General features: G+C 39.8%; 1 protein-coding gene across 4 annotated transcripts; it reads left to right on the top strand.

Annotated features, from left to right (window-relative positions):
- The first annotated feature begins 667 nt into the window (after window positions 1–667).
- Window positions 668–25,384, top strand: elmo2 (engulfment and cell motility 2). 4 transcript variants are annotated; one of them, XM_023287188.3, is made up of 23 exons: window positions 668–994; window positions 5,928–5,995; window positions 6,159–6,257; window positions 6,614–6,654; window positions 8,563–8,635; window positions 8,723–8,773; window positions 9,596–9,765; window positions 10,585–10,684; window positions 11,206–11,351; window positions 12,263–12,341; window positions 14,551–14,586; window positions 14,934–14,984; window positions 15,847–15,969; window positions 16,394–16,513; window positions 16,647–16,751; window positions 16,839–16,947; window positions 17,107–17,243; window positions 19,041–19,204; window positions 19,489–19,601; window positions 19,703–19,810; window positions 19,984–20,066; window positions 20,184–20,261; window positions 21,954–25,384. In XM_023287188.3, the coding sequence occupies exons 3-23, from the start codon at window positions 6,180–6,182 to the stop codon at window positions 22,152–22,154; spliced, it is 2,166 nt and encodes a 721-aa protein (XP_023142956.1). In that variant the 5' UTR covers window positions 668–994; window positions 5,928–5,995; window positions 6,159–6,179; the 3' UTR covers window positions 22,155–25,384. The 4 variants fall into 4 exon arrangements, with proteins under 4 accessions (XP_023142956.1, XP_023142952.1, XP_023142957.1 ...); XM_023287184.3 differs by having other exon boundaries at window positions 11,206–11,357; XM_023287189.3 differs by lacking the exon at window positions 14,551–14,586 and having other exon boundaries at window positions 669–994; window positions 11,206–11,357.
- The last annotated feature ends 540 nt before the right edge of the window (window positions 25,385–25,924 follow it).

Below are 25,924 nucleotides of genomic sequence, written 5' to 3'. Positions count from 1 at the left end.
GGTTTCTGTCTTATCTGTAGTGCCCTGTATTGGTGGTATTAATATGATCTAAATGCAATGATGTGTATATATTCTACAGTTAAAAATAATTTTAGATGTACAACCTCAATGGAAGAATAGAACAGTTGAAATAAATTACAAGAAAAAAAGATCAAGTATTTCAATATATTCATCCTCAACTATAGACACTAACTCGTGTTATTTTAAGCCCTTTAAAACACAATTATCATCCTCTACATATTGGGTTGCTTGCACCAGATACTTTGTCAGTTTGCACATTCCTGCACACTGTAAATACCTATTATTTTTTAAAATTCCTTGGACTGGCTCCACTTGCTGTTTATTTGACTTGTAACACGTGTTTCCTTCTTATATCTTGCAATCATTTTCTTAAAATTCTGCTTGTCAGCATGTCCCTTAATGAAAATTACTTGGCAGTAATACTGATTCTGGTAACATACATGGATGCCCACACATATATAGAGTTGTTGGATGTCTAATTACCTGACACATAATAAACCTAGTCAAAAATTCTGACTGTCAGTTTCTGTACCTATAGGAGCACTGATGTCTTGCCCAGACTGCGTGAGGAAGATGTCAGTGTGCGCAAATGATGAAGAAGGGTCTGCCTCGCATTTGCAGACGGTGACATTTACATTGTGTCCCGCCTACAAGGCGTGGAATCGTGTCTGCTTTCCACAAGTATTTCACTGGGGAGAGAGAGGGATACGGAGGGGCACCATCGATGGCCCAGACACGAACTGAGTAGCACCGAGTATTGACATTAGCGGACAAGAAACCTCCGGTTAAAAAACCCACACAGAGTGAAGCCATCATCTGCCTCCGATAGAGAGAGAGAGAGAGAAGAGAGAGAGAGAAAGACTGGCTGCATCCTGACTGCAATGGAGGAGCGGACGGGGACAAGCCGGAATGGATGACTGAATAACATTAGCCGTCTTGTGAGGAGCACCGCTGGTTCTCACTATAAAAGCGGGTAAGTTTGCTGTTTTGCATCACTTTGAGACGGAGAATTAGCGGGCTGTAGCGCTGTCTCAATTAGCCGCTGTTTTTGTCAAGCTACTTCATGTCGCTGCATCAGTCTGAGGGGCTCCTGCTGGTTACCATAGCTCCAGTCCAGTCCAATCGATCACCTATAATCGGGCCTTCAGCAGAACTTAAATAGAAGAAGGTTTCCCATAAAAGAAGCGTGTTTGGCGGCGCTTCTTTCATGGGAAACCTTGCTAACAGACAAACCAACAGTTTGCTAACATGCAAGAGGACGCCTGTTGTTGCACCTCGGGCTACAATAACCTGAAATCCCCTCAATGTCATCAGCTCACATGGAGAAATAAAGAATTTAAACTTGCTTAAGATGTTCATCTGCTACACAGAGCAGCCTTCTTTTTCTTCTTCTACTAGCCCAGAGGGGGCGCCACTCCGTGTGTTCAACTAGCTAACGTGAAAGTTGGGCGCCCCGCAGTTTCCATGTGTCTCATATCCAGCAGCCTGGACCGGAGCCCCAGAACCGCATTAAAGAAAAGAAACGGTAAAATGGCGTCAGAAACATCCGGGTCGCGGTGAAAAGTGAGTGAAAACGGGACAAGTTGAGGAGTGAATGGAGGCTGCGATCCTCCGCACCGCCCGCCTTCTGCTGCTCGGGCTCCTTAGCTGTTGTTGCTAAGCTACCGCCACAGCGCGTGCAAGCCAAGTAACTGTTGTAAACTGGTTTCAGCTCAGAGCTCCCAGTTAGACAGCAGCAGGGTGACTGGGCTGCAGACACAAGGGGGAGGAAACGCTGCTCACTGAGTGTAAAGTTGTCCAGGAAAATAGAACAGCCATTACTGAGCTGTATAGTACAAAAGGAGCTCTCACTCAGCAGACACTCAGAATTCACTGCCACCGTCCCAGTACCACATTACATCCCCAGAGGTCCTGTGTCTATGCCCCACTGGGTCGGAGGACTTCCAGCAGCATATAGGGGACCAGCACAATATTAGACTGGTGGTCATAATGTTATGCCTGATTGGCGTATTTACCTGCCACAGCAGGAGGTGCACAGGTGTAAGTACTATGAGTTGCATGCTAGTCCACTTGCATGACTTGTCATAATGGAATCAACTTTATTGGCCACATATGTCGACACATACAAAGAATTTTACACAGGTAAAAAACGCACATGCATTTAAACAAGGGCAACAGGACATAGAAGAAAAATAAGTGTTTAATTGCTATGTACAACTATAGATAAGTGTAAAACTTGCAGAGTCAGAAACTTCTTTTCTATCACTTCTTAAAACCCACTTTTATAGCCTTGCTTTTATGTGAAGTTTACTTTTAACTTTAGTTTTTAGTGTTTTACTTTGTATTATGTCCTGTTTACTTTTTAATTTAGCTAACTGGTTCTTTGGTGTGATGTCATCTCTAATTCTTTAATTCTCTATTTTTTAAAAAAAATTAATTTCTAACTTTTAACCCTCCTGATTCTTTAATTTTTAAACTGCCTATTTCCCTTGTTTGATATGTGTGCTAATCTAGCTAATTATTTTTTTAACTTATGATCATTTTTAAAGGCCAATTGTAGTGTCATATACCAAAGGTAGGAGGATGGTAGTAGTAGTGGTTTTACTAATCTTTAAACTGAACTGAAACCATTTTCCTGGTCTGAGCAAATGAGAGTTTGTTTTGGAATATTTTTATGTAGTATTTTAACAGAACAAAATAGGTGTCTTTTTGTAAGAATACTCCTATACATCATTTTCTTCACTATTTACATGACAGTTACATGGAAGGTTATGCATTAGTTTAAATAAAACAAACTAATATTTTTATGTGAAAGTCTAAAAGTAGGACTTTGGAGGGAAGAAACCCCCACACAATATGGGATAAGAGCTACAAAAAACAAATTTGTGGTCTGTTATGATTAAATTAAACTCATTTGCATAGTTTTTTTGTGTATACACAATATTGAAATCACAATATATAAGCATTAGTAGAAAATAGATGTTGTTTTTGAGGGAGGCAGCTGAACTCGTTTTACCTTAGGTGATATTCAGTTCAGGTTCATGGTTGGGATTCAGATAGAGTTGTTTCTGCTTGATATAAATGCTCAGCAGAGGGATGTGCTGTGGGAAGAAACTGTTTCTGTGTCTGGTTGTTTTGGTGTTCAGTGCTCTGTGTTGCCTACCAGAGGAAGAGATTTAGAACATGTTGTATTCAGGCTGTTGTGGGTCTGCAGGGATGCTACCTGCCTATTTCCTGACTCTGGACATGTCTAAGTCCTGGAGGGGAGGCATGTCAGCCTGAAGGATTTCGTCTGCAGTCCCGACTGTCCATTGTTTTCTGTCTCGGTCTGTTTTGTTCGCCGATCCAAACTAGACTGTAACTGAAGTGCAGAGAACACACTGAATTACAACCCCAAATAAAACTAAACTCTAAATATTTACAACATTTTCCAAGCTTGTAACGCTTGTATTTTTTCTGACTCAATGTGCTTTCAGAATGTGACTTTTTCATTATTGTCTGCTGTGGGCCTTTAGAAGTTGTGGCAGTGTAATGAGAGTGTTGTTTTTATTCCTTGGTGGCTTATAGAGGTTTACTTTGTGTCCATTTAATTTGCCTTATGTTCTTCCCTGTAGTTGTTTGAAAGTTAAGCCATTGTACTCGTGAAAGTAATGAGTTAATAAACAACAGAGGTGATCTCACTGGATGATGCCACGTAATTGGATTGGAAGGAAATCTACCACTACGAAGGTTATGATATGAAAAAATGACATCTGTATCACCTGTTGTCTGTCAGCTTGATGTTCATCACACTGATTGCATGGTAATGTTGGAAACTGTAATTTTTCATTTGCTTTCTTAAACAAACTGGAGAAATCAAATTGTCAATTATTTTTGATAACTCTGTTGTATACTGCACAGATATACAGCAGTTGGTATACCAGACATAGGTATAAAACTGTTTAACACTATGCAAATGTGTAGCCAGAAGTCAGTGCTGAAAATTGTAGATTAGTACCAGAACTTGTGGAAAACATTCTGGTCTTGTTTTTTGCCAGAGAACAAACTTTCCAGCAGGCCAGGCTCAGAGATCACACATTCAGCGATACGATGGACAGTCTGCTTGAAGATGCGGAGGCGGTGCAGTCTCTCCATCAGATGGTTCGTTGGAATCTGAATTTAATTGGCAGTTTTCACTCTGCATCACTTACAGAATCCACCTATAATTTGTTGTAGTCGATATTAGTGTGCTGTGTGTCATCCCCTATCAGTCCGCTAAGCTCTGTGGCGACAAATTATGCTGAGAACACGGTTCAGTGATCCCGTGCTTCAAAGATGTTGAGATTCAAAAAGATTCAGACATGCTTGTTATTCACTGTGCAACAGCTTAAATTTTTATTCCAACTTTGAGATGTTTTCATCATGAGGAGCTGACATCTGCAGTGCAAAGACGCACTGACGACTGATGCTGTATGCTGGAGAACAAATTGTGCTTTTTTTCATCACGGATCAAAGCAGAAGAGTGTCAGACGTCACAACCAGTGTTGATGTAAACTGTCAGGTGAACATATTTATAGAACAAACATCCAAACTCCTCAGAAAGACACTGCTGCAGTGCTGGATATGCTACAACACAGATGAATCTCCAGGGAAGACAGTTGTTGGTTCAGGCTGGACTCAGCAGGGATTTTTCTTACATGTAACAGAGGTGTGATGATGATTAAAATTTCTTTTCAGATGAGGAGCAATAAGCCGCACGAAGTACATCCTGAAAGCACTCTGAATGCAAAGAGCTATTTGGAGAACAGCAGTTTTCTTTTTTCTTTCTTTTTTGTCGTCGTCTTCCAATCACAAGCAGAGACTGTCAGAAAGCTTTTCATGCTTTCTTCATGTTAGAGCAGAGAGAGATGTCATTCTGTTGCCAGAGACTGCTCCCTGTTGTGTTCTTCCTGCTCTTTTATTACAGCGCTTTTGTCGCAGATAATTAAATGTGTTTGATAATGAAAAAGTTGTAAAAACTGATAAACTGCAAATATGTGAGCTACATACAACTGAGCAATATGAATAGAATTTGAGCAGATGATCAGAAAGCAGGGTTCTGCGCAGTGGCTCGGTGGTTAGCACCATCGCCTCACAGCTAGAAGATCTCCTGTTTGCTTCCCGGCCTGCGTGGAGTTTGCATGTTCTCCCTTTGCAATGTGTGGGTTTTCTCCAGGTACTCCGGCTTCCTCCAAAAACATGCTCAGGTTAATTGGTGATTCTAAATTGTACGTAGGTGTGAATGTGAGTGTGATTGTGTGTCTCTATGTGTAGCCCTGTGATAGACTGGTGACCTGTCCAAGGTGTCTCCTGCCTTCACCCTAAGTCAGTCTGGGATAGACTCCAGCCCCCCTGCGACCTTAATGAGGATTAAGGTGTATAGATAATGGATGGATGGATGGTCAGAAAGCAACATCTCATTTTGTTCTAATTTGTCTGCGCAGTTTTTTTGGATGCATATGGCTGATGTTTGTATTTACGTATTCATCGCCAAAATGCAAAACTTTAAAAGTGTCAGAGGATGTAAAACTGACATTTTTAATAATAAATGCAATGATTTTTATACAAGAAATATGCAAAATGAGTTGAATGTAAAGTTTTTGCGTTATGTATTTGCACAGATTTAAACACATCAAGGGTAACAAAATTCTGCAGTCCCAGAGCCCAGTATGTGGAAGGCTTGACCCAACCGAGATATTTATGTGACTGTGTGTGAATGTGTGTGTGGGGGTGGTTTTTGTAAAACAGTCATGCTTATTGATCTGTTCTCTGACAGATTCAGTTCAGAGGAGAGAAAATGCAGGGATTCAGCAAACTAAGCTTTTGGGCTTCAAGGAAATGAAGGTTTTGGACTTGCATGACCAGTGTGTGGGTTTCTGTGTTCACAGGGGAGCTGACACAGAGGTTTATACAGCAGAGCTGTGAGTGACTGACCGTTTCTGCATTTATCCATTAGGTGAAGTATAACCCCTGGTTCATATTGTTCTGAAGTTAAGCAACCTTCTGACAGACCGCAAAAAACTCAAAAATGTTTTCACTCTGCTTGGATGTGGAATAGAAATAAATTAGAACAATAAAATGAGGCTTTGTTACCAAATGTTCTGTTATTTTCCCTGCAGGGTGCTAACAATAAGACAGCCATGCCGCCCCCAGCTGACATTGTAAAGGTGGCTATTGAATGGCCCGGTGCCAATGCTCAGCTCATAGAGATGGACCAGGTCTGTATTTGTGCACAACGTGACATTGAATAGCTTTACAGTTTCCCTCTAATAGCTCAACTCTTGCAAGCCATTAGAGTGTAACTTGATAATTAAAGGGGAAAATCATGCACAGCTGTAATTTGTTTTGAATGTGAAAGGCATGAGTAATGATGTGAAGTGTCTTAGTTATGCAGAATGCAGGGAAGTCCCTGTAATTGTCATGAAAAACTGGATGGGTTAAAGATGGATTTAAGAAATGTCAGCTGTGATCATTGTGATATTAAAAAGCTATTTGGGGAGGGGTGATTTCTGTTTCATTTCAGCCCTTTTAATGCTGTCATTTTGCATGTTTGCAATGTTTTTTCCCCTTGCAGAAAAGGCCTTTGTCCTCAATAATTCGGGAAGTATGTGATGGGTAAGCTCTGCTCCTACACGTTTTAATATATTACAGATGGTTTTAATTATCTCTAACTTGCTGTTCGGTAACTAATTGAGAGAGTATTGGTCTTCCTCTTTATTTTACTAAAAGGATGCGAGAGGCTTTATTTAGGTTAAAGTCATAGACATAGTGATCAACTTTGAAAAGTGAAGTAAATGCCTTAAAGTGCAATACCACTGAGTGCCACTAGGTGCTGGCTGCAACAATTTATGGCTCCAATAGACTCACATTCAAAATTCATCATGAAAAGCTCAGTCTATGAATTTTTTTAACAAGTCATTATGATTTTTTTCTTAAATAAAATTACCTCCTTGTAATTAGTGTCCTGATAGTCCACCTGAAAATACTTTAATGATAAAATAGACGTCAGGCCCCATAGTTTGTGACAGTCTTGCGCTGCTCTCTATGTAGACATGAAGGGCTCATTCTAAGCTGAGGAAAATAAAATGTTTCGTAGTTACAGGTGATTATACACAGACGAAACCATCGTTATGAAGACTTTATTCAGTTTAGGCTAATAAATTACTCTAAATAATATTTAAATTTCATTGCCAGTATTTGTATATGTGTAATATTACCTTACAGCCTTCGAATAATTGCCGGTATTACTTCTGACTTTTATATTCTAATGTTTTTTGAGACTACTCGTTTTATATATTTTTATTTTCAGTGATGTATTGTACTTATATCTTACTGCTTTTCTATTAGACATTGCTTTTTTTTTCTTGTCTTGTGATATGGCACAATAATTACCTTGGGGATTAATAAAGTTCTGTCTTAACTTCACTTAGCATAGCTTTGCTTAAATTTGACACCCCAGTCCTTTAAATGTGAGGAATAACTAAAGCATATGATAATTACATGCAAAGATTTATTGAATGTGTGATTAGCAGATTGATTCGTTGTGTATATGTCAGTGGGCTTATTAATGCTAAAATAGTTTTGGAGAATATTTCCTCCTTTGTTGAAAAATTTTCTGGAAATGATGTACAGAACGATGCTGGAAGTTATGTAACTGGAAAAAACAGAATGTGCAGAAAAGTCGCTGCTGAGCTCTTACTCTGCTGTACGTCGTTAAATTTATGTTCCGTAAAATAGCAAATAATTCTTTGTTGTTCTAACCCAGAGGCACTTGTGTGACGCTCTGAGAGTTATTTTTTTAATGAACACCCTTATTCGTCGTCGTATTAATTTCATCTGTTTATCTTGTATTTTTTTATACTAACCATTGAAGTGTCTGTGGCTGTGCTACCTGCTGGTTCAGGATAAACAAAATAATGACCAGGGAGAGAAATGTTCCACTTCTACTTAGGTTTTAATCTGGAGCTTTGCCTGGTTTATACAGGCACTGTGTTGTGTGGTTGACAGAATATTCCTCTTGTTTAATCTGCCTTGTCATAAAATGTGCACGACTAAAAAGATAACAGAAAATGACGACTCCTTTCACAGTTTTATCACTGATGGTTAAATAATTCTTCTCAGTCATTGCTTTTACTTGTGATTTTTGGATTCGCTGTTGTCTTTGTTTTTTAGATTTCTGCATTTTAGAGATGAATACTGCAAATTTGATCTCTCTCATCCACCTCTTAGCTGGGCTGCATCTACCCACTGCCTCCCTTTACCATTTGAAACGGAAAATTCTTTGCACTTTACTGTTAACGCCCACTGAATAATTCTCCTCCACAATCTCTCAGTTTGCCACTCGTGTAAATACAACTGCTAGAGGGAACTATCTGACTTTCAGCAACCTTTTGTTCGTGCATACTAAAGTGTGCTGCCACATTATAACATTCCTACATTGTGTTCCACTGATTCTTTAGTATCTAACACTTGCAATAAATCGGAATTTTTAGCAAGAATTTTTTCCCCCTTTCTTTTCTGCAGCTGGTCTTTGTCAGGCTCAGAGCAGTTTGCTCTGCGGTATGCTGATGGTCCTCAGCTTTATATCACTGAGCAGGTCAGCTTCACTGTTTTCTTCCTTCCATGTATTGAGGACTAATAAATCATTATAGAATTTCACTATTCCTCCTTTATTATCTTTCAGAGCCGTGGTGACATCAAGAATGGGACCATTCTTCGATTAGCAATTTCTCCTGTAAGTAAACGTTGATCACAGATGCAAGTTTTTATCTCTCATCACAAAGTTTTGAAACTGTAACTTCCTTAAAACTCAAGACCATTAGCTTTTTATACGACAATTTACTGGTTAGTTTTTTTTGCTCAGCTCTTTAATTCTTTTTTTGTAGCTACTACAAATGGTTTGCTCACATACTCACGCTCTACTTTGCAGTCTAAATGTGCTGCTGAAAATGTGGATTCAGCCAAAAAGATCTCGTGAGTTTTTTTTCCTGCTGGTCGTGACTCCTGAACTAAACTGTCAGTTTGTCACGGTGGGGACAGCAGTGCTTTTAAAAGGATGAAAGGAACTGATGTGATTTGCAATGGTTAATAGCAGCAGCTACTAACTCGCTAACAGCGTATGATAATCTGTCGCTTTAATCCCACTCTGCTTCCAGCTGTACTGTGGATGCACCTCAGACCTCCAATGCTAAAGCAAAGTGTTTTAACTGCTAGTTGAAGTCTTAGTGTCACAAATTGGGTCCTATTTTTAATGCAGGCAGTCAGATGAACAAACAAGTTTTAAACGTCCTGAAGTTGAGCCACGCTTTACGGACAAAAGTGCAATTATTACACCCAAACTGTCTGAACATCTATCACTGTTTTTAGACCGACGCTAGTGTAGTTTTGTCTTTGTGCCATCCAAACAGACAAAAATATTTCAGACAGATAGCAGGTGGAATACACACTAAATCCGCATCAATCTGCTGTAAACCTGATCTCTATTACAATTTACCCAAATTCACTGACAAGGACGGATGAGGCGACTCATAAAAGTGTCGCTGTGTGTTTGTGACAGGGTCGTGCTGCTCGTCAGCTGCTGGAGAGGATCCAGTCTCATGGCATCGATGCTCGCCTCGAGGCTCTCAAAGAGCTCGCCAAGCTGTCTGCAGATCCAACCTTTGCCACAGAGTTTATCAACATGGAGGGAATTGGGACACTGGCTCGTCTAGTCGAGAGCGGCACCCAGTGAGCGCTGATTTAGTTTTTGACAGCTGACTGTGCTGATACTTTGATGACAGTTTGTTGTATTGTCTCTGCAAAATGTGCAAGTTCCAAGCCTAGTTTGCTTTAACTCTCTGAAGCCCTGCATCTCTATGGAAACAACACAGCCACAGCTGAAAGAAGAGAGCACTCAAAAATGTATTTTGTGCAGTATAGTATAGTTATAATGGAATAAATCCTTAGAAACAAAGCAACTCAATTTTAATTTCTTTGATTATTTATTTGTCAAAAAAGAAAAAAACCTGTAATCAATATGTACAATATTTTTCAAGGGTGCCTACAGGTGTTACCAACACTGGAAAAAAAATGGTGATGCTTCATACTGAAGATACTTTACTTCTTACATTTGTAATTTATCTCCTTACGTGTTCATTACAGCCTTCAGTTCAGCCACGCAGTCCCTGAATTTTTGGAATGTGTCTGTTATTCGCCTCAAAGCCACTAATGACTTCTCAGTTGCACCAATGAGAACAGAATTTTTTGTTTTTTACAAAATACTTGAATTGGTAATGTTTTATCTAAATGTTTTGGAGGAAATATCACAATTGTAAGCTTATATTTGGTTAAATTTCATTCAAAACTCCTCATCACACATGATTAATTCAAAGACCCATAAAAAGGTGTTTTTAGAGTTTTTTTCAGTTTTTCAGATGTTTTCCAAACACACCGGTGGGTGTTGAGGTTCCGAGGGTTAATGTTAGTGTTGGAACTGGTCATCTTTTTATGCATACTTAGAGTTTTATAGTGAAACGGTCGGCATTAACTGTCATTTGCTTCCCTCAGCTTTGGTGAAATGCTAGCCTTTACTCTCACTGCCTTCCTGGAGCTGATGGATCACGGCATTGTGTCTTGGGACCTTATCTCCCTCTCCTTCATCAAACAGGTACCTCCTCCAACAAAAGAACAATTCATCACGTGTTAAGAGTTTCACAGACACTCAGCTGTGTATACAGTATACAGTACACACTCTTTCAAGGTTAGTCTTTTTTTCGTTTTTATTCAAGTACTTTTATTTAATTACTTGACCTTTTTTTTTTCTTTCCGAACGACGGAAATGCGTGGGTGCTGTTGCCTGGCAACTCCTCGCATTATTTAGAGCTCTGTCAGTGCGTATGTGAATAGTTTTATTCTGAAAACTTCACTGTGGCCTTGAAAGTTACTCAGGGGAAACTTACAGAACTCTTTAGTTGGTTTTCTTTTACAAATATGTGTTCTTTTAATGAGAAAGGAGGTTCTTGTTGATTTAGTAAATTAACTTTCAAACTTTCAACCATTACAGGCTTATTTTGGTTCGACACAAACACTTTCAAGTCCAACTGGATGAGCTAAAAAATGCACATCTGGCATGTCAAAGATTCAGAGTTGCCTCAATGCTGCCTGCTCTCGGTGTCTGTCCTCACTCAGATCGCAGGCTACGTGAACCAGCCGATGGTGGACGTGTCCATCCTGCAGCGCTCCTTGGCCATCCTGGAGAGCATGGTCCTGAACAGCCACAGCCTCTACCATCGAGTGGCCCAGGAGATCACCGTGGGACAGCTCATCGGGCACCTGCAAGTGTGAGCACACACACATGCACAGGGGCTTCACGCACTCTGAAACGGGGGGCAAAGGAGTGAACGTAGTAGTGTGGGGTGCTTTAGAAATAATGCTGCTATGCTTTCCATGATTTTTTTTCATGGATCTTTTTAAAGGATGAGTTCAGGATGTGTACATGACCCCAGTCAAGCACCTAGAGATCCATTAACAGAACAAAACCAACAGTGTGTTAGTGGGACACTCACTACTTGCCTATTTCTCTGTTGTGTTTGTTTGTGGCTCTTCGCTTCAGTCCTACAGGACATAAATGTTCTAAAACATTAGACAGTTACCTTCCATATATGTAACAGCCTGCCATTCTAGTTTTAGTGCATATGCTAGTGACAACTTTGTGTAATCCATCTGTACTGGGTGCTCTAGTGAGTATTACATTTACAGCAGCAGGAGGACAGTGTGTGTGGGATTCATTCAATAGAATAAAAAGCCTTTGTTAATCATAATGATGAAACATGTCACCCAGTACAACAGTGTGGCTCACCGATATGCTGTTAATAGTTTATGGATCACAGTGGAGCACTATGAAAGAGAAGAAAAAAACTATATTAGGGATTAGATAGGCATATATCTATTGTATTAGGATGAATTCATTGTTGGTTTTGGTCTGTTGGAATAAAGATATTATTTCCAAGATACTCTCACTTGTGCTGACCATACAGCAAAATAAAGAATAACAGTTATTTAAAACTGTGTGTGAAGAGGCGTCTAAAAATCCTGCACTCATCCAGTACTCCCGGTACTCATTTGTACCGATAAAGCTAATTGTAACGTATGTAGACTAGCTGTTAGCCTGTAGTTTAAGACCTTGTGGATTTGTGTGGAGCACGATGCTTCTAACTGGTTGCTACGCTGCTGGATATTTCTTCAGGTCAAACCAGGAGATTCAGACCTACGCCATCGCCCTCATCAACGCTCTTTTCCTGAAGGCACCAGAGGACAGACGGCAGGTAAGTGGACTGACAGCACAGTGTATAGTAGACAAAAGGACCGAATACTGTCAATAGATAGACATAAGGAATACTAATGTTCCATCCTCATACTACACTGTTAAAAAAAAACATAATCAACATTTATTCTTAGCAGATTTGTGTTTTTTTGAGCTGCACACATTGGCTCACTGTGGCTGCTAATGTTTGCAGCAGTAGGTTAGTTAAAGACAATCTCATGATAGACGTCTGTCTGCCAGCTGTCACGTTGTGGATTCTGTCTGACAGTCATTGTTGTAATGACACTCACTCAAAATAGTACTCACCTCCCTTTGTGGTTTGTACATTTGTTTTCCTGCTGTTTTTTTCAGCTGTAACTGAAGGATGACTGTTTGTGAAGGGACATGGCGCTCTTCGGAATGCAATAATTTTAATTTATTTTTAGGTTAAATTTAATGAAAAGGGTTTGTTTTTAATGTCAAGGACTGAACTTGATGTTATTCAGCGACATATCACACACTTTATATTGTGTGTCAAATAAAATTATGTCTGTTGACAGGAATGAACAAGTACAACATGAAAAATAAATCAAACACATCCAAAAATACTAAATTATAACATGATGTTGAATGTTATTGTTTCTTAAACTAAATTTTTACATTAATTGCTCAACTGTGTCAGTGAAACAGTTGCTTTGAATCTGAAATGTCTTTGCAGCACCAACAAGTATACAAACAGTGAAGGAGTGAGTGCTTCTGTCCAGTATGTCTTTGTCTCGTTCTTCTGTGCAGCTCAATCTACACTCGTAACGTTTGTCCCAGTTCACATTATGCAGTAGAGCACTGTAGTGTTTAATGCAATGTCCCTGTGTGCGCCTTGTTTCTAAGTTAGTGTTGTAACAGGTGTCTATGTAAAGTCTGATTTATCAGTTAAGGCCAAAAGGCCTAAACTATATGCTACTCATGCATTTTTGTATTTTTCCAGTAGAGGTTCGGTCCTTCAGGTCAGTATGTGGGAGGGCACTGGGTTATAAGTATCAGGGGGTGGATGTTTGAACCCAGAGTGCAGGCACACAGGAGGCAAAACAGATTCAAAACCAAGGACTTTATTTCAAGAAACACAAGACACCGGCTGAGTGAACTAAAGCAAACCAAACTCCATACAAAAATTAACGATTTTAACGAAAAAAAAACCAAACAGCGCACCAAAATATCCAAGAATCATAAACTCAACAGACCGAAGCCTAAACAAAACGGCTTCACTGACGATTTGATGAAGTCCAAACAGGGGGGCAGCAGACCAGAACCAAGGCAGACCTGGGCAGAGCAGCTGGCAGGGAGCCAGCAGAGACAATGGACCAGCGGCAGCTGGTGGGGGTAGTCAGGCTATAACTGCCACCGATCGCTGATCGGGCACAGCTACACTCCTTTAGCAGCTGTGCCCGATCAGCCTGGGCTGTTAGCTGGCCAGGAGCACAGCACAGAGAAGGGAGGGACCATGACAAGAAGTGACCTTAACTTTTTTGCGGATTGCAACATTTCCTTTTTGTGACCTGATGATATACAGTAAGTTCAGACAGTTGTCCTTTAACACACATCCCTCTCCAGCTGCTGTTGTTGACCACTGGAGGGCGAACTGAGTCAGCTCTAGTGGGAGGATCACAGCACAGGGACAGACGCTGCATACTGTATGTGGCAGGCACTGCTATATTTCTGCAATCATCAACTAAATACCAGTCTGAACCTCATTTGTTAAGTCAACTGAAAATGTTCCTTGAAATTTACATTAATGGATCTCTCTGCTACAGTTTAGACATTTTGAATTTCAGTTGTCAGACTAGTTAATGGTAAAACAAAGACAGGCAGGAAGGATGAGGTGCAGAGAGGAGATGGACATGAGATTGATTTAAATCTGTTATGACTTTGCAGTCATGAGAGCAACCAGGACACTCAGAGTATTTTCCCACCTAATGGTTGCTTGAAGCATCACCTGCTGGGGTTGGATCAAATTTTCTGACTGAAATCTTTTCTAAAACAGTTGGATAAATGAATAAATGCACGGGTGTCAGATATGTTGTGGCTGTTTGATTAGACATGATGCTGTTTCATGTTCTTATTCCATTGCATGCTGTGCCGGTGATGTATCCTTGTATCTCATTGTCCATGTGTGTGCACTTTTTGTTTGTATTGCTGTCACACCCATGTCCCTCCTCAATGCCCTCAACCCATAGGAGGAGTATACTAACCCGCTGGAGCAGCACCTCACTGTGAGTACGCATCCCTCAGCAGCTCATACCATCTTTTCCACTCCACAGTCCTTCCCTTCCGTCACTCTCTAGCTGTTTTTGTGCTGTGGGAAGCCATTACATAATCCATTCAAATTAAGATAGAACCATAGCTTGCTGCAGCAGACAGACTTGTGTTGACAAGGTTAAGTTAGATCACAGTAGCTAGATTTTGCTGAAGAGCAAATGCTTCACACCAGTGATGGAAATTTAGCGTCTACTTTTGGTAAAAATTCCCTTTACTTGAGTAATGTTACTGTTGTGTGCTGCTTTGGTGTGTAGTACAACATCGATTTGTGTGTTGTAATGATGTATCTCTTCACCCGCAGGAAATGGCAAGCACTTTGGCTCAGAAACACCTGCGGTCCATCATCCTCAATGTGAGTATCAAGTCTGAAAGGCGGAGAATAAAATATTTGCGATAACGTCGGCTGCACATCAGAACAAAGACTCTGCTCTGCTGGATATTAAGCTTTCAAATGAGCTTCATTAAGCTTTAAGCAGTTCCCAGAGACTGTGTTTGAAACTAGTTAGAATTAAAACTCCGGAAAACCTTCTATACGCAACATATTTCTGTTTATCCTCCCTTGAGATTATCCTGTGCTGGGCTTTGGTAATAGTTTCATCCTTGGGACCAAGAGTTGGTCAGCAGTTGGGGAATGCAAAGCTTTGCTCACTTGGGGAGCTGTGACACAGAACCAGCAAATGTGATACGACACCAAGTCCATGAAGTGGAACGGAATCTGCTCTGAAAATGATTCCTTTTGGCACTCGTCTGGAAGTGGCTGGCTGAACTGGCTGCAAATGTCAGTGAGGAGGACGCTGCACTCCAACATCCTGGAGCATGGAAACGTCCTGGAGCTGCTCCAGCATTGTTTGCTCTCATGCGAGTGTGTTCACTGTTAATGAGACTTGCTTACCGGTTGGACAGTAATGGTCCATTGTGGACTTTGAATGCAGTTCCATTCATTGCTACAATGACAACAGTGTGTATGTTATCGCCAGTTTGTTATGCTACATTGTTTTTTTTGTCAATTTATTTTCCTTTTTGTTGCATTTGGTAATTGCATGAAACAACAAACGATACAATAAACACAATATAATAAAATGCCATGCTTTTGATAGGTTGTTGTTGTTTCATGTGTAGCTTTGTTGTGCGCTGCTTGATATGATGTGCTGTTTATGCACCATTTGCTGCCCACACAGAGGTTTTGCTCTAATCGCAGGACTCTTCTTTTCCAGCACGTTATAAGAGGAAATCGACCAATCAAAGCAGAAATGGCACATCAGCTGTATGTTCTGCAGGTGCTGACCTTTAACCTTCTGGAAGAACGAATGATGACCAAAATGGATCCGAATGATCAGGTAGAAGTATTCAGTAATGACTTTTTAATTTCTTTCCGTACTGCCATGTAAATCTGTTAAAATGGATTCCTGCACTGCTCGGTGCAATAAAACAGGTGCATGTAAAAGAAAATAAAATGTAAGCAAACATTGGTTGTTTGTTTACATGTGTTTATGGTTAATTGAATGGAAACAGTCTGCATCCTGAAAAAGAGCAATAATCAGCCTGCCTTCCAGCAGTGGAGAATCCGCTCTGATAGATCTGCTTTAAGCGTAACGAGTGGACCAGAAAATGAAAGTTTCCCTCTTTTAGCTGAGCTTGTTTGCAGCCACCCGCTCACCGCTGGTTCACATGTCCTCTTTATGGTTTTGTTTGTTACTTTGCTGCTATAATGTTGACCTGTTGATGCTGATACGCTGTTAACATGTTGGCTTTTTATCCCAGGCTCAGAGAGACATCATTTTTGAGCTACGTAGAATTGCCTTTGATGGAGAAAATGACCCCACTGGTACAGAGAAGAGAAAGGCCATGTACACCAAGGACTACAAGATGCTGGGCTTCACTGTGAGTCTTCGCTACAGATTTTCATCTTGTCAAAGGCAATAATTTTAAAAGTAATTGTATAAATAGATTCAGGTAGAGGTAGGTTGTTTGTTTCACTGTCTGCTGGCTCACGTTGTCTCTGTTTTAAATGCAGAACCATGTGAACCCAGCCATGGACTTCACCCAGACTCCTCCAGGGATGCTGGCTCTGGACAACATGCTGTATCTGGCCAAGGTTCACCAGGACACGTACATCAGGGTTAGTGTTGTCCTCAGGCAGGATTTTACTCAGTTCACAGAGCCGGAAAAGTCAGCTTCACCTAATGCGTCCCTCCACTCTTGACAGATTGTCCTGGAAAACAGCAGCAGAGAGGATAAGCATGAGTGTCCCTTTGGCCGCTGCGCCATTGAACTTACTCGAATGCTGTGTGAGATACTCCAGGTTGGAGAACTGCGTAAGTAGCTTAGTGTGTAGCTGCCGTACTTTGAAAAGTACCATGTCATCGTGACACAGTGCTCATTACTTTAGAGCAGGACGACATGAGGAAGAAAAATGCCCCTCTCATGCCAGCGTTTTCATTTTAGAACTGAAATCTTTTTTGTTCTTTGTGTAGCTAATGAAGGCTGCAATGATTATCACCCCATGTTCTTCACTCATGACCGGGCATGGGAGGAGTTCTTCTGTGTCTGCATTCAGCTGCTCAATAAAACCTGGAAAGAGATGAGAGCCACAGCTGAAGACTTCAACAAGGTCTGACATTAAAGCATTCTGACATTACATATGTGGTAACATTTGCTGCTTTAACCCAGCTTTCACTGTGCAACGTTTAGCCTTCCAACACAAACCTCATAGAAGTTAAACCATGTATGTTGAACTTTTACTGTGATTTTTCCAATGATGCAAATCTCAAGGTACAACCAAGATGACGATCCTTGCAAACAAACTGGATACAGAACAAAACATTGTCTTCTAACTCTTGTTTGTATTTGCTACAGCAATGCCACAAAACACAGTAAAGTCGAGAAGGACTGATAAAAATCACAAACTTCACCAAAGCACAAGAATATGCAGAATTTTAAAACCTGAATACGGATCATTTTAAGACTGAAGGCTTCCTTAACCCTCATAACCCAAATCAGTTTCTGGGTGTTTTTTGCTCCTGTCACATTTTCAGTGACCGTGGCCTCAGTGTTCACTGCAATATGAAGTCCTGCATCTCTATGGCAACGGCACAACCATAGGTAGACATGAAAGAGCTCAGTGTGCAGCATCACATAGTTAAAATGCTATAAATTGTAAAAAGAAAAGGGAAAAATTGAATGTCTTTCATTACTTAGTTTTTCAAAAAACTGAAAAATGCTAGACAGGCTCTACATACTGTAGATATATTATTACTTACGTTTTTGATTTAATTCCATACTTACCTCCTCTCTGCTCTGTGTAAACACAACCTGCAGTTCAGCTAAATAGTTGCAGAATTTTTGGCATGTTACTGTTGGTAGCAAACAGTTTATTTTTGGCAACTTTTTTAAATGAGATATGTAGACTACAGTTAATTTGATGAAAAATGGCAATTGTAACTTTGGATTTGGTTAAATTTGTCACAAGGACAGCACCTCACACATGATTTGTTCAAGGACCATCAGAAAGGTGAAAATCTGACAATTGTTTGAGTATTTCCAGTTTCTGGTTCTGATAAATGGTGTACTTTTGGTACTTTTGTTGATTTTGTTTGTTGGACAACATGCTTTTCAAACCTGCCAGTGGGGTTTTGGTGTTAAGAAGGTTAAAGTTTATCAAATTCAAATTGAATTGGGATTACATATGCTGAAGTTTTTGTACAAATATACGTGTTCCCACACAATGAACTCTGCTGACTTTGGTGTTTTGTCCACTTGGACCACCATAAGTTTCACATATTTCTAGTCACGTGTGTGCCAAAGATATCACACTATTGTTGTTAAAATATGACGTTGCTTTTGACAGAGGTTTTATATTGAATTTATTTCATCAATTCAAATACAAAACTGAGTCCAAATATCATCATATATTTCCAGTCAAGTAATGTTGAGTAGGTGTGTTGGTTACAGTAGGTGATCCTCATTACCAAATCCTCACCATCTGTCCAGTTTGCACGGTTTTCTCAGTGTGAACGGCTTCTCACTGGCACACATTGCTGCTGTAGCGGCTGTGTGACTGAGCAGCTCACTGGAGCAGACAGCCTAAAGGTTTTCGGTTTATTAAATAATGCATGACAATTACTACCTGCCCAGACATTCGATGAAATGAACACGGCTACATGAAACCATTTACTGTGTTTTAAATATTGATGCTTTAGGAAAAGTCAAAAGATGTCTGTCAGCAGACCAAGTCTCTGAATTGAAAAATGACAGTTATATGAATTTGACTTTAATCATATTTATGGCTCATTAAAAACCAATGCAGCTAATCAGAAAATATTACCAGTGACAGTAACAGCTCAGCTGATGAGAATACTGCAGCTCTCGTCTCTTCACACTTTGAAATAATCGTTTCACCCCTCACCAGGTGATGCAGGTGGTTCGTGAGCAAATCACCAGAGCTCTGGCGATGAAGCCATCATCCATCGACCAGCTGAAGAATAAACTTCGAGGCCTCAACTATTCAGAGATTCTGCGTCTGCGACAGTCAGAACGAATGAGCCAGGATGACTTCCAGTCTCCACCAATCATGTCAGTCTGCGTCTCTGCTGCCTCTCATTCTGATGTTAAAGTAGAGTTTGAACATTTTAGGCATTTTTAGAATTTCCTGCAGACTTCAGCAGTATAGTTGTGACAAAACCTATCAAGTATGACTCATTCTGCATGTTTAGTGTTTTAATCTTTCCTTAGCAATAGACTATACTGCTGCTTAAATGAGTTCAGATCAGAACCCTGCTTTGTCCCTGTAATAATAAATTCTGCATGATTTTACTCGTGTGCTTGTTCTTGTTGCTCATGCCGTGTTTGTGCTGCAGTGAGCTGCGGGAGAGAATTCAGCCTGAGATCTTGGAGCTCATCAAGCAACAGCGACTCAACCGTCTGTGTGAGGGAAGCTGCTTCCGTAAACTGGGGAACCGCCGAAGGCAAGGTACATCCTGCCTCAGTACGATCGCTTTGCGTCTTTCTGCTGAAGGACTACTGCTGCTGTTGTCTGACACCTAAACACTGTGTTGAATGCCTTTTTTGTAGAGAAGTTTTGGTTCTGCAGACTCTCTCTGAATCACAAAGTGCTGCACTACGGGGACTTGGATGAGTCACCTCAGGGTGAAGTGCCTTTTGAGCTACTCAGTGACAAGAGTAAGACACTTCGAAAACCTTTATTTCTCCAAGTGGCTGTTTCTCCTAGTTATTAAATGTTTCATAACACACTTGCATTGACACTGCCACTGAAAGGCTACATTGCATCTGTCAGGAGGCTGGCCTTAATAAATTTCTGTAATTATTTGTTATTTCTTCTCGATTCCTTCTAGTCCCCGTCTCAGATATCAAGTCTGTGGTGACAGGGAAAGACTGCCCTCATATGAAGGAGAAAAGTGCTCTAAAACAAAACAAGGTCGTATCATTTTCATTTATTTTTTATTACCATTCTAGTCATGTAGCCATTCTTTCATTCTTTGCCGTGTCTCTGTGTAGGAAATGCGATGTTTAACCTGTCGTTGTCTTCTCTCAGGAGGTGCTGGAGTTGGCCTTCTCTGTCCTCTATGATCCCGATGAAACGCTCAATTTTGTTGCACCCAATAAATATGAGGTAAGCTGATACATACTCAATAAGGCGTTATATTCATGCCTGCCATTACACAAGGGTTTCCTGTGTGGACGTCAGCATGCAACCCGAAGACAGTAGTGCAGATGCTCGACAGCATTGTGCATTTCTGGAATACGTAAATGACAATCTGCTGCACGTGTGACGCAAACTCGAAAGTAGAATAGCAACAAGTGCGCACCGTTCACAGCTGTCTGCGCACAGAGGGGGTTCAATCAAAGCTTAAGCCTTAAAGTTGCACTGATCATTGTTTTTATATGAACAATGGGTCAAATTGTTATGTGTTATGTGAAAGGGGTCACTTGTGTGACAAACCTGGAAAGAATTTGCCGCATTTTATCATATTTGTCACTTAATTGCTACATCAGCAGCTTCACTGTTTTGGCTCAGTATCGCTGCTCTCATCATCCTCATTTGGAGCAGCAGCAGGCAGCTGCATTACAGATAAAGCTCTAATAAATGTGCTGCATGTTAGCTTCCCAGCACCAAACAGCAGACAGACAAACTTAGTAACCAGCTGGTGAACACAGTGAAGTATTTAGCCGCTAAAGAGCCAGATATTTCCCTCAGGAATTGGTGTGAAGAGAGCAGAATGTGAGTGAATATTTGGACTCCCATTTGCCAGGTGGCCAGAAACATCTCCAGCTCAATTCCAAACGTTATTCATTGTTTGGCACGTATGTAAATTGTCAGCGCATTTGCCATATCAACTATAGAAGGTAATAAAATGTTAATGTTGTGTTTACAGCTCGTTTTGCTGCACCCCAGGGGAGCCAAGAAAAATCAATTAACCCCTTAACACTCGCCAGCCTGAATGCGGGCCAAGAGAAAATTCTGCTGCTGTATTTTGAAAGGCATCAGCCCAGCCTGAATAATCAGGAGTGTAAATCATTTTAAGATGTCAATACTGCAGCAGCAGCAGTTCCTTACATTGTAATTACACTGCAGAACGGTAGTTTTTTTTTTTTGTACCTTTTCTGATGTCTATAGGGACACATTATCGATGAGTCACTGTGTGCTTTTACGCTATTTCCATCATAAGATGAGGTAAGAATTAGATGAGGTACGCCTTATGACTCCCACAGTGGGGACCTTTACAGTATTACTGCAGCATAGGATGATAGTGCAACCGTGCAAAGAACATCTGTAGAAAAAATATTCATAAGCACTGATTCATCCATATGTGAATATTCAGCTGTTGAACAGAATGCTGTAGATGTGGAAAATAATAATATTGCACACATCAGTGGTACTGCACATTCTTTCAGAAGTACAAAAATACTGATATTGCACAGATTCTTGTACATGTAGGAACATTTATGATGTACAAAGTTTTAAAAGTACAAAATACTATAGAATCCTAGCTGTCCAATGTGCAAAATTCTTCCAGACTTTGCGATGAAAGGGAGGTGAATATTCATCTGTTAATAATCATGTTTACACTGAGGAGTATGGTTTGAGTATTTTTTGTGTAACCATCAACAAAAGGGCAAATAGCTGCTCAGTCAGAAACCGCTAAATGTAGTTTCAGATGTGATACTTCCATAATTCTGGACGACCAAATGAGCAAACATAAGTGCAACTTGTTGGACGGAATCTCTTTCATTGAGGTGCTGTGATGCCGCTTTTGACACAATCTTCACGGCCGTTCCTTTGTGTTTCCGTGCTTACGTGCAGTATTGCATCTGGACTGATGGGCTGTGTGCGCTGCTGGGCAGGGAGATGGGCAGTGACCTGACACGCAGCGACCTAGATACTCTCATCAGCATGGAGATGAAGCTCCGCCTCCTCGACCTTGAAAACATCACGATTCCTGAAGCTCCACCTCCTGTGCCGAAGGAGCCTAGCTCGTATAACTTCACCTACAACTACAGCTGAGATGTGTGTGTGTGTGCGTGCGTGTGCGCGTGTTTGCTATGCATGTATGTGTTTGTCAAGGATGAGTATTGTGTACACCGGACAAGACTACTTAGATTTTTTTTCTTTCTTTTTTTACATTTCAGAACTTTGGAGACTTTGCTCCGTCTGTGTTTGTGATGCCGTGTGGTTGCCAGATAGGAGAAATGTGCTTATAGCTTCACGGGCAGGTCAGAGGTCAGGGTTCAGTGCAGAGTGTTGATCCTGGAGCTGCTGGAGATGCAGTGAGTGAATCTTTCTTTGTCAGAAAATTCTCCAGGCGGCGTCCTGATTTGTGTTCCTCGTTCTCAGATTTGAAGGTAGAAAAGAATGTGGATGAAAAGATCTAAATCTGTAAAGGAACTTTGACTCAAGTACATTTAAGTCAAATTGAGGCTTAATTGATCAGTCGAGCCATGTGTCTGGTCTCTATGGCAACTAAAAATGAAGTCGCCACCATTTCAGTTGTGATGCTGCATTCACTTCGACACTGCTGCCCCTCCATATGTACAGATGTACGATGCAGTCTAATCAGCTCTACACTCAGTGATATTAGGATTTCTCATTAGAATTCAGTGATTAAAAGGACGGAAAATATGACAGACTTGTAGTGTAAGTAAGTCATATATGGAAGAGTGCAGTTAGAAAGGAAACACGTTGTTTACTTCTGCTTGGAACATTATGTTTCTTTCATGACTATCGTAGATGGGACAGAAAAGTGTGTTAATAGTGATAAACTGTTTGCGCTATTAAATGTTAGAAAACTGTGAAAAATGTCAATCTCCATTTTCCAGAGGCCAAATGATCATGTTGAAATGGCTTGTTTGACAAAAACCAAAAAAATAAGTCAATTTGCTACTATGAAAACCCAGAAAACCAGCAAATAGTAATATTTGAGGAGGCATTTTTTAAAAAAAGTGCCATAAAATCTACACAACCAAGTGTTCGTCTATTTTATTCTTTTGCAAATGTACTGTCAGTCACTAATCAATTAATCAACTATTTTTTCAGCTCCAAGAAAGTGTTCATACGTATATGTTTGCTAGTTTATCCAACATTGATGCTGCTTCTTTGACTCACTTCCCTCCTCAGACCTTCTCCATAACTTGTTATACAGTGTGAACATACTATATATACCCCACTGGATTAATGAAGTTGTTCAAGTGTGTGAAAATCCTTAAAGGTACCCTTGCCTACTATAGGTATCTGTAAATGTGTGTCTGTGTGTGTTTGTCTGTGCAGATTTTGAGATTTTGTGCGTGTTTATGTCGAGGGATTTAAGGAATAGTATTTCATGAGCTCGCTGCTCATTAAAGTTGGGTTTGAGGCTCCGATGTTCAACACTTTAAAAACAGACATGAATGATACAAACTTTTTCGAATCATAGTCGCTGCATTGCCTTATCAGTCATACATTCACTATGTCTCGGTTTCATTTCTAAGCAGCATATAAAACACATGGCAACACACTGTATGAGGCAGTTGTAGCTGATATGAAGACAATTTTTGGGTGCAACTCTAACTCCTCCTATGATGCATTCATAGTTGCTGCTTAAACAGTTATGTAATGTTAGATAACGCTGTATAACATGGTTGTAATAACATATAATCATCGTCTGTAGTGAACAAATAGCTACATGTCAGCTTATAACAATACTAGTGTGTTATAAAGCATTTATTAGCTGTTTACATTTACTGTGTTAATGTACAACAGGATCGCCTATATATATATCTATCGATACATAGATATAGGTGTAATGTTGACAATATGTGATTATCTTAGGCAACTGTTATGTTATACTGTGTTATCAAACATTTCTTGTTCCTTCTGATGGTTAATAGTTGTTAAGAAATGTATTAATAAACACTACAAATGCACCAAAATCCGCTACAACTACATCATAATGAATCAGCCATGTATTGTTTATATACTGCTTATAAGGTAAATGCTAAATTTGGTTTGATTTACACTAAAGTGTATTTGGGAGGCTCATACTGTAGTGCGGTACAGAGGTTTTGTCTAAAAGAAACTTGGTTCAACAGTGAATAGTGCCCTTGGTCTTTGAATTAATTACCAGATTTGAAGCTTGGTTTCAAACACTTTGTCACAAATTGTGCAAATGCAAACGGGACAAAAGAGCAGCTCTGTTGGTGATATTTGGTTTACGTGCCAGAAACACACAATCCTGGAAGCAGGTCAAAAACACAGTGACATCTAGTACTGCTCACGTATCATATAGAGATGTTACTTCCAGTACTATTGCTTGATGTCATTTTTCTTATCTCCACATAGTTATTGGTTCTAAACTTTGTCCTGTCGACTTCTAAACCAGTACTAATCACTGCTGTCATTTATTAATGCAGAATAGAATTATATTTTTGTAAATGATTGTACAATTTTATCAGTTATGAAGAGAATGGGTATTGAACTAACGTAGCATTTTCACTTCGCATCACTGTACAGTACATTCAACACGCTCATTTCACTGGTTTCACATTTTTGAAGTGTCCACCGCATTTTCATATCACGAGCACCATTTAGGAACCACTCACTCCAGCACCTAAATATGATGTCAGCGTTGATGTAATAATGAAAATTGCCGTTGCTGTTTATGCTGTTTGTAAAAAGAAATGCAGTCAGTATTTGTTTTTTTCCTATGTTTGGATTTTAATTGATGTTGAAGTTGTTTTCACCTGTTAAAAGCATTTTTAAAAATATTTTTGAGGGTGAACCTGAAAGCTCAGTTCACTGCAACTTAAAAAAATCACACACATTCTAAATAATACATCATAAATTCTTTCTTGGTGTGCTTGTGTTTTGCATATTTGCATGTCTTTTCTTAAGCTGCAGTGCTTGGAGTTCTCAGGGTCGCTTTATTAATTTATATTCCAGTAAGTCACTGAAGCATTAACCTGTTTTCAGAAATCAGCTGCAGCTAGAACAGATCAGTAATCACAATATATCACAGAGAGTAATTTCTGCGTTGGATGTACTAAAAGTATGACTTGAAGTTTTTGCATCTGGCACTCTTTTACATGACTTGCTAAACTATTTATTTACACTTGGTAGTGATAGGTAAAATGACAGAATTACAAAAAAAATAAATAAATATACATATAGATCATTGTATGTATATACAGTATTGTGTTGCCTTATTGAAGAAATGTATTATGTTTTGTGTGAATAAATACAAAGTCTAACTACTGCTTAAAGTGTGTTTCTACTGACTTTGTCTCATTGAGGGACCAATCAACCATTTTTTTCACCCACTTAATGTAAATTTGAAGTAGATTCAAAAATGTAATTGAAGGTAATAAGTAACTATGAAATAACCTCAAAGTGGTTTAAGATTCACATTTTCCGTGTCTTTTCCTAATAGAAAAGCTACGTGTACTGAGAAAGATATTAGTTGACGTAAATGTTCCTCTGGCTTTAAAGACATTCCTCCTGGGAGTCAGTCGTAACAAATAGGAGGCAAAATCCTTTGACCTTGTTATTTGTTCAGCGCAAAAATTAATCCTGAAGTTCAGTTGAAGCTCTTAGGCTTTATCAGTATGACTCAGACAAATCAATGGCTCAAATTAGTGAAGTCTTTGTAGAGCAACAACAGCTCAGCATAAAAACACTTTGTGGAAATGCAAAGAGGGACTTTTATAGGAAAAAGACTGCCAGTTTGGAAGCTAACAACTTGATTTGACTCAGACTGCTGAAAGCTTATATTACCTGTGGTTGATCTGTGGAAGGCATTTCTA

Source organism: Amphiprion ocellaris, chromosome 5 (assembly GCF_022539595.1).
Source record: "Amphiprion ocellaris isolate individual 3 ecotype Okinawa chromosome 5, ASM2253959v1, whole genome shotgun sequence".
NCBI lineage: Eukaryota > Metazoa > Chordata > Actinopteri > Pomacentridae > Amphiprion > Amphiprion ocellaris.
The sequence above is the reverse complement of the archived record's forward strand: the minus strand, read 5'-3'. Positions and strand labels throughout refer to the sequence as shown.

Bases quoted from the DNA above. Each gene is read 5' to 3' on its own strand.
- elmo2 (XM_023287184.3), top strand. From the start codon at position 6,180: ATGCCGCCCCCAGCTGACATTGTAAAGGTGGCTATTGAATGGCCCGGT. The intron at 10,685-11,205 runs GTACCTCCTCCA...GTCCTCACTCAG, and splicing joins CCCTCTCCTTCATCAAACAG to ATCGCAGGCTACGTGAACCA. The intron at 12,342-14,550 runs GTAAGTGGACTG...CTCAACCCATAG, and splicing joins CACCAGAGGACAGACGGCAG to GAGGAGTATACTAACCCGCT.